Source organism: Dipodomys ordii, unplaced genomic scaffold (genome assembly GCF_000151885.1).
Source record: "Dipodomys ordii isolate 6190 unplaced genomic scaffold, Dord_2.0 Scaffold16, whole genome shotgun sequence".
In the NCBI taxonomy this organism is placed as follows: domain Eukaryota; kingdom Metazoa; phylum Chordata; class Mammalia; order Rodentia; family Heteromyidae; genus Dipodomys; species Dipodomys ordii.
This window is the reverse complement of record NW_012267232.1, coordinates 6,375,978-6,385,140: the sequence shown is the minus strand read 5'-3', so window position 1 is coordinate 6,385,140 and position 9,163 is coordinate 6,375,978. Positions and strand designations below refer to the sequence as shown.

Genomic DNA, 9,163 nt, shown 5'->3' with positions numbered 1-9,163 from the left:
GGAGGCTTTTGAGTTGTGTGGCCGGTGATGTGCGAGTGAGCGACGGGCCCGGGCCTCTGTCCTCCAGGAGGCGACTTCCAGGCAGGCCGCTCGTGCGCCCTCGCGGCGGGGCAGGCTTCGTTTCGGTCTCGCGGCGGCGGCGGCGTTGTTGGTAGAGGGGACCCGGGACACCTGAATGCCCCCGGCCCCGGCACTTCCGACGCGATGGGGAAGGTGCTATCCAAAATCTTCGGGAACAAGGAAATGCGGATCCTCATGTTGGGGCTGGACGCAGCCGGCAAGACCACGATCCTGTACAAGTTGAAGCTGGGCCAGTCGGTCACCACCATTCCCACCGTGGGTTTCAACGTGGAGACGGTGACTTACAAAAACGTCAAGTTCAACGTGTGGGATGTGGGCGGCCAGGACAAGATCCGGCCGCTCTGGCGGCATTACTACACCGGGACCCAGGGTCTGATCTTCGTCGTGGACTGCGCCGACCGCGATCGCATCGACGAGGCCCGCCAGGAGCTGCACCGCATTATCAATGACCGGGAGATGAGGGACGCCATAATCCTCATCTTCGCCAACAAGCAGGACCTGCCCGATGCCATGAAACCCCACGAGATCCAGGAGAAACTGGGCCTGACCCGGATTCGGGACAGGAACTGGTATGTGCAGCCCTCCTGTGCCACCTCGGGGGACGGACTCTATGAGGGGCTCACATGGTTAACCTCTAACTACAAATCCTAATGAGCATTCTCCACCCATTCCCGGAAGGAGAGAAATCAAAAACCCATTCATAGGATTATCGCCACCATCATCACCTCTTCAATTGCCACTTTCTCTTTTGAATTTGAACTCTGGAGTTACTGTTCTACGTTTTAGGGGTGGGGGTTGGGGTTTCTCTCTCTCTTTTTTTTTTCCCCCTTTTCCTTTATTATCTTTTTTTTCTTTTTTTTTTCCTTTTTGGCTTTGCGTTAGTATGCTCAGATTTGACATTTGACCTGAACACAGTGCTAGATGCTCTTACTGACTTCCAGCAAATGGGGTGGGGAAATATAGCATTTCTTGGTAAAGTCCTTTATAATAATGGTTTGATTTTTTATTTCGAGAGAATCTTTTTTTTCCAATGTATGCTTTTTTCCTTTTTGCCCAGTTTCCTTATCACTTGCTGTAGATGGCTTATTTTGCATTCATGCAGACTGTGTTGCAAGTCTGTTTCATCTAGTAAACTGAAAATTATTGCTTAATCAAACTGCCGTTTGTCTTTTATATTTAAGGCCTCCTCTCCTCCCTGGTTAGCTCTTAGTAATTTCAAATGTGACCTTTTATATCTTAAGACCAGTATGGTAAATAGCCCACAGTGGCAAATAATGAGTAATACCGATGTAATATGTTCCAGTTGCACATCAGTATGTTAAAACAGGTAATGTAAGAGGTTCTTTGAAATGTCAACAACTAAGTTCTGAAACGTATATCATGCATGAGTAGGAATAAAACCCAAGTTCCTCAAAACATAGCTAATTTATGCTGCATAAAAATAATGAAAAGTGTAACTAGTCAAGGACGCAGATTGTTTTACACTGCAAAGTTAATTAGCAGCTTTACTATGCTGTTTTCCTCTTTTCTTAAAAATATACTCTTTCCGGAAAATGGAGCAATAATGGTGTATGCCACACAGATGAACTATTTGTAGATATTTTAAGTAACTTTTTGGGCAAAACTGGAATATATACTATTACTTCAAATGTCTAAGACCAGTAGTTTTAAAATTACTAAAACATTTACTTTGTTCACTTAAAAGAAAGCAAACAATTCAAGTTATATGCAACTTTTACCTAGTTGAAAAAATACACATTCCTGTTTTCACATTACAGCAACTGATTTAAAGATGAAATCGTTCATAGATAAGTGATTACATCTCCATTAATTAGAACACTGGAAAAAATATTAAGAAAAATCTTGATTTTACTTGATTGTAGGATTAACTCATGCAAATAGAAACCCTGTTGGTTCGTTTAGTACACCATCTTTAAGGAAAGAAATGTGATGAATGAATGATGTATAGACTTGAGGAATGAGGATTAAAAGGGGAAGTGGGATGAAGAGAAAGAACTTACAAGATGACAATGAATGTAAACTTTCTTTAAGGGTAAGCAGTGTGCTCACTGGTGGTATCCAGATCTTAACAAGAACTAGTTAGGACCTGTAACTAGATTGAGACCACTAACATTTTGAACCAAATGTTAATGCTTGAATCTGAACTAGGAAGCAACATCTGGTTCTTACATGGCCTTAGGATTAATTTTAGTGATCCTCAAGGAATAAAACTTAGGGAATTTCAGAAATGTAGACTGCAAAGGCAGTAAGTATATAGAAAAAGGTTGGAGTGGTTTTGTTTATGAGGGTGTCTGAAAACAAATTGAACCGGATATCATGGTATAGTTGGACAGTATTGGTCCTTCACGTTTTGGCCATATTGTAGGAGCTTTTACCAAAGATTTATGAGATGCAGAAGGGTATTAAAAAAAGCAAGTGTTCAAAATAAAACATTTTACTTAAAGCAGATGCGAAAAGGTGCTATGTTGTAGGCTCCTGCTGGCAGAGGAATTTTTGAATTCAAGATGCAACTAAACTATAACGTTCTCAGTTTCACTTTAAAAGTATGTTCTCAGCTAAAGATGAGGCTGATAATCACATTTAAGAACATTTTGGTTGCTGTTTATAATTCCTAAAGCTCCACCATAAATGTAATTCTTAGTGTTTTTAAGTGATTACATTTTAAGGTACATAAACATGGGCTATACAAATATCAATGCTATAGTAACATCCTGATACAAAACAAGCACAAAGGTATAAATGCCTAAACTGGAGGAAACTTGAAACCCTCATGTTAATTCTTAAATGTAGTGTTTCTAACTTGTGACAGACAGGTTGATAGGCAGCCATTTTTTTTTTTTTTGTCTTAACTGGGGGACATAGTTAAAATTTTATACATCAAGTGATTGCTCTTACTGAATGTTGCAGGTGAGATGTGGTTACTTTTACTTTATTTGAAATGTCTGAAAAGGGGGGAGGGGGGAAAGAAAATACTTGAAATTTGGAAAACCCTAAACCTTTTGGAAAGAAATTGTAATTTTCACTTACATTTTCTTTTAAGCGTATGAAAGGTTTATAATTGATGTAGTTAAATTGAATCATAACTATAATCATGGAGCAGGTACTCCTAGCCTGCAAAAAAAAAGTTATAATCTAATGATTAAAAGAATAAGATCCTGAAGTTCTTGTTTAATTGCATCAATTTCTGTATTTATGTGAATTTATAAACTGCAGTAAGTTTTGAATGAGATTGATCTTGTCTAAGTAAATGAGTCTGTAGACCGTGATCTTCCCAAACTAAAAAGTATAGTACTTGGAATTGTGTTCTTTATGGTTGTAGTGTTGGCAAAGCACTAAAATGCAGAAAATAAAGGAATTACACAGCGCAGTTTCTCATGTTATGTTACTGGTTGAACTAGAAAAGTGGGGTGTGTTGGTGTCTCCGGCTGTGTTATTCTCTAGGATTACATGGTTAAAGATTGACTTAATTTGGGAGTCCCTGGCTTTTATAAGAACAAGGACAACCAAGAATCAGTTTGATTCTTCTAAGTGCTGGCTGTTTAAAGAGGTTTGCCCTGTTTTAGTTTCACCAAATCTTATTTCATGATGCTAGAACACAAGAACAGTTGAAAAACACTTCAAGGTCTTCGCTGCCTTTTCAAATTGCAGTTGTAGCATTTTAAGAAGTCCAGGATTGTGTAGGTAAGAAAATTGATCTACAGATGTAAGCCCAATGTACTACCTTTGGTAGTAGACTTGGAGTTTAAAAGTTTCTTTTCTGTTTTTGGTCAGTTGTGGGGCTTGAACTTTGGGCCTGGACACTGTCACTCAATTCAAGACCAGTGCTCTACCACTTGAGCCACAGTGCCACTTCAGTTCTGGTGGTTCTTATTGGAGATAATAGTCTCACAAACTTTCTTCCCTGGCTGGCTTTGAACCATGATCCTCAGATCTCAGCCTGAGTAGCTAGGATTACAGGCATGAGCCACTGGCACCAGGCTAAAAGTTTCTATTAGAGGTCAAGGTTGCTTATCTTATTTGGACAGAAATGTTGCCATATAGAAACTAAAATTATATCTAATAGCTTGGATTTTTTTTTTTTTTTTTAGTTTTTGTAAGCATTCCAGTTGACCTGTAATTTTTGTAGTTTGACTTTGTAATGTCATATATAGTATGGTTTAACCCTCCCTCCATTAATAATGTGATTTTTCACACTAAGTTTTCCAGTGATAATAGAAAATATTTTCTTTAGTTGCTTATAATGCTTTAATATAAGGGTTATAGTAAGCTTAGAAGTAAAATTATAAAAACCACATACAGCAATTACAAATAACTTTCAAACCTGACCATTGTAATTAAAATTTAGCATTATATTATTTGCAAGTTTATAAGCAGTATAGCTTAAGTAGTAAGTATGCCTGACTAGCAAAAGGGAGGCTCTGAGTTCAAACCCCACTACTGTGAAAGGGGCGGGGTTGGGGTGGGGGGCAGGTATGTGGAAGCACACTAACTTCTAAGCCAGACTTCAAAGTTGCCAGACTGGTTGAGCTGGCAGGGGACACAGTGTGGGTGAGATCAAAGAACAGAACTGGTCTGTAGTAGGATTTAGGAATTAAAATTGTGATTTGTTACTACATCAGCTAAAGATAAACTTAAAGAGAATTATATTGTAAGAACTACCCACTTTGGGATTGTAGACAGTGCTTTAATTGCTTTTTCTTGTTTTGTTTTTGTGAATTAGAGTCTTATTGTTAGCCTAGGCTGGCCTGACTTAGTTCTCTTCCTTCTGCCTCCAAAATGCTAAGGTTACAGATATGAGTCACCACGCATAGAGAATATACTTTGCGTGCGTGTGTGTCTGTACTGGACCTTGAACTCAGAGCCTGAATGCTATTCTTTAGCTTTTTCACTCAAGGCCTCTGCTCTGCCACTTGAACCACAGCTCCACTTTGAGTTGGTGGTTAGAGATAAGAGTCATAGACTTGGCTACTGGCGTTGCCTTCAGACGATCTCAGCCTCCCGAGTAGTAGGTAGGATTACAGGTATGTGCCACCAGCATGTGGTTCATATATTTAAATTTTAAACTATTTTCTCTTATTTAAAGTGTTCTATGGATACTTTAAAGAAATGTAAGGTATATGTGATGACTTTTGTCCTTGAATATCCTATACTTGCTACATTATTTCACAAGGTACACTTAATTTCTGCTATTGTTTTGCTGTGTAAGTGTAGGATAGATTGATGTATTGGTGCCCACTACTGTGCCTGGAACTGTTCAGATGCAGTGAAGAAAATCTGCTCTCATGGAACTTCCATGGGGGAGGGTCAGATGGTAAATATGAAAGTATATTAGGTGATACACCAGATAACGTATAGAATGTTGTGTGGGTAGGGGAGTATGTTCAGAGAAGGCTTCACTGAGGTGACATTTGAGCAGATATTCGAAGGAAGGATCGGTGTAATTAACAGAGAAGCAAAAAGATAAAATATACAACAAAGTTTAGTTGATGGCCAAGAGCAATCCTGGTTGCTGCCTATTTGAGTTAGCGTGTTAGAAGTGTTTTTGTAAGCTGGGTGCCCGTGGCTCACACCTGTAATCCTTGCTACTCAGGCTGAGATCTGAGGATTGTTGTTCAAAGTCAGTCTGGGCAGGAAAGTCTGAGAGATTCATCTCTATTTAGCCACCGGAAAACCGGAAGTTGCATTGTAACTCAAGTGGTAGAGCGTTTAACTTGAGCTGAAGAGCTCAGGGACAGTACCCAGGCCTAGAGTTCGAACCCCACAACAGACAAAAACAAAAAGAATGTTTTTGTTTTTTTGGTTAGTTGTGAGGCTTGAACTCAGAGCCTGTGTGCTGTTCCTTAGCTTTCTCTGCTCAAGGCGAACACGTTACCACTTTGAGATACTTCCAGTTTTCTGGTGGTTAATTGGAGGTAAGAGTCTCATGGACTTTATTGACTGTGCTGGCTTTGAATTACTATCTCAGCCTCCTGAGTAATTAGATTACAAGCCTGAGCCACCAGTACCCAGTGTAAGAACGTATTTTTACATTTATTTAAAAAAATTACTATGAAGGTGATCTATAGAGGGGTTATATAAGTCAGATAATGAGTACGTTTCTTTTTGGACAATTTTTTTTCATTAATTTTTTTTTTTTTTGGTGGGTCTTGGGGTTTGAATTCTGGGTCCTGGACACTGTCCCTCAGCTCTTCAGCTCAAGGGGAGCACTTTACCCCTTGAGCCACAGTGCCACTTATGGTTTTCTGGTGGTTTATTGGAGTTAAGAGTCTCACAGGGGCTGGGAAGATAGCTCAGTGACAGAGTGCTTACCTTGCATGCATGAGGCCCTGGGTTCGATTCCTTAGCACTACATAAGCAGAAAAAGCCAGAAGTGGCACTGTGGCTCAAGTGGTAGAGCGCTAGCCTTGAGCTGAAGAGCTGAGGGACAGTACCCAGGCCCAGATTCAGGCCCCACAACTGGGAAAAAATAAATAGTCTCACAGACTTTCCTGCCTGGGCTGGCTTTGAACCATAATCCTCAGATCTCAGCCTCCTTAGTAGGTAGGATTACAGGCGTGAGCCACTGGGGCCTGGCTTTATTAAATTTTTAAAGGAGTTTTAAAGACTAAGATGGGTATGTGACAGGTATGGTATTGTGGCCTAAAAATCACATATTTTCCTATTTGTCTTTTATGGAAAGGGATTGACTCTAAATTTAAAGCCACTTTTTTTTTCAAACATTAAAGTATATAGGAAATCCAATAGTTTAAAGCAGATTATTATTTTTGTTTGTTTTTGTCAGTTGTGGGGCTTGAACTCTGGGCCTGGGCCAGTGTGTGAATTCAGTGAGCCCTGAGACTTGTGAGTAAACTAATACAGATTTTCTTTTCTCATACATTTAAGTGTATGACACTAGTAATTTCTGTTTTTATTGTAACATTCTGCAAAGTTGTGAGTAATTTTATTTTAAATACTTCTCTTACTGTTATAGTGGTTTGATTTTGGATTAAATGTGATTTTCTTAAAATTCTCTTTCAGATAATCTAGATTAGTCTGGAATAGATAACATCATTTAATTGTGACTTTTATTTACTCGACACTGCTACAATGAAGGCCTGAGTCCAGTATTTTATATTATGAAACTTTTTAAGAGGAAGTGCTTATTGACATGGAAACTAATATGTTGCATGATACTTGGTTTCTTCCAGTATTATTCTCATAATAAATATAAACTAAGAAAAATAAGTGAAAGGACTCTTACCTGAAGAATTGTTCTATACTAATATAGTAGTATATGGGAACATATCACTGTTTTAAAAGAGAAACTAGACAAAGTAGATACTTTGTTACGAAAGTTTTATGAAGGACATTTTTGTCTGTGTGTTAAGGTACCAGCACATGAACTCAGACCTCCCACTCTTGCTTGACTTTTTTGTATACTCTGCTGCAATCCAGCTACTAAACTTTAGAAAAGTAAAAAGGCCAGAGTTCATAGAAAGATATATGTGAAACTGGCTATTAATAGCCATATAGCTAAATAGACTGTATGAGAAGATCATAGCATATAAAAGTTAAAGAAATGTGTTTGGAGTATAGAAGCAGGGATATAAATCTTTCAAGTTTGTTAATAACATGACAAAACCAAAGTGCTTAACTTTTTCTTTCTTTTTTTTTTTTTTTTTGGTTTTTTGGGGTCCGGTTGTAGGGCCTGAACTCTGGGCCTGGGCACTGTCCCTCAGCTTTTCAGCTCAAAGCTACCACTCTACCACTTGAGTCACAGCGCCACTTCCAGCTTTTTTCTTTTTGCTTATGTGGTGCTGAGGAATGGAACCCAGGGCCTCATGCATGCAAGGCAAGTGCTCTACCACTGAGCCACCTTCCTAGCCCTCTCCCTCCTTTTTTCGTGCCCATATTCAGGGTCTCATGTTTTTGCCAAGTTTTTTGCTCCAGGCTGGCTCTCTACCACTTGAGCCACATCTCCACTTCCTAGTGATTACTCCTGGAGCAGTATGTCCCTCCCCCAAAATATAGTGCACTTTCACATTTAATTTTCATATTTTAGTACTCAAAATGTGAAATAATATGTGCATTTTTTCAAGCAGATTTTTTTCTTTAGTATGTCACAATATAAGAATAACTACAGTTTATGTTCTTTCATAGAAAATCTTCACCATATGAATGTGTATTTTACTTGAAAGCCCATTTCAATCGGAACTAGCCACATTCCAGTGCTCAGCCACCCCAGTTAGCTAGTTAATGACTATCAGATTTTACAGTATGTTTCTTAGTTATTTTTAATATTTTTTTTTCGTCAGTCGTGGGGCTTGAACTCTGGGCCTGGACGCTGTTCCTCAGTTCTTCAGCTCAAGGTGAGCACTCTCCCACTTGAACTACAGCGCCACTTCGGGTTTTCTGGTGGTTTATTGGAGATAAGAGTTTCATGGATTTTCCTGCCTGTTCTGGCTTTGAACCACAATCCTCAGATCTAAGCCTCCTGAGTAGCTAGGATTATAGGCATGAGCCACTGGCGCCCGGCTTTTTAAAAAATATTTTTTATTGTAAAGACAGTATACATCGGGGTTGCAGTTACATAAGGTAATGAGTATATTTCCTATCGAGCATTGTTACCCCCTCCTTTGTTTTCCCCCTACTATTCCTTTCTTTCCCACCTTCCCAACTCCCCCCTCCCCCTTCCCAAGTTGTAAAGTTCATTTCCAACATAGTGTCTTGTATGTCCCATTGTTACAATGGGTCACTTGTATCCTTGTTTCAGCATTTTGTTATTTCCCTTCCCCTCCCCAAATTAGAAAAATGTATATACAAGATGCAGGGCACGGGAATCAAATACAGTGACAACAGGGGTTATACCATGGGGGAAGAACATACAAGAGAAATAAAAGAAAAATCACGTAGTACATTAAAAACAACATCAACAAAGAAAAAAAATCTCTTGTGTCCCTATCTTGGAGTTCATTTTGCTTAGCATCATCTTATATGGTCATATGTGCATAGCTTTTGACCTTGTCCTCGATGTCTACTAGTTATTGCAAATAAGGGAAACCATGGGACCTATGTTTATGGG

The 9,163-nt window shown here is 39.2% G+C and overlaps 1 protein-coding gene across 1 annotated transcript in view; it reads left to right on the top strand.

Annotated features, from left to right (window-relative positions):
• The window catches only part of Arf6 (ADP-ribosylation factor 6), a 3,911-nt gene extending 442 nt beyond the window's left edge, over positions 1 to 3,469 (top strand). The window contains exon 2 of the mRNA XM_013012303.1: positions 5 to 3,469. Coding sequence (XP_012867757.1) covers positions 205 to 732 — 528 coding nt within the window. The 5' untranslated portion in view covers positions 5 to 204 and the 3' untranslated portion in view covers positions 733 to 3,469. The remainder of the gene's footprint in view (positions 1 to 4) is intronic.
• The last annotated feature ends 5,694 nt before the right edge of the window (positions 3,470 to 9,163 follow it).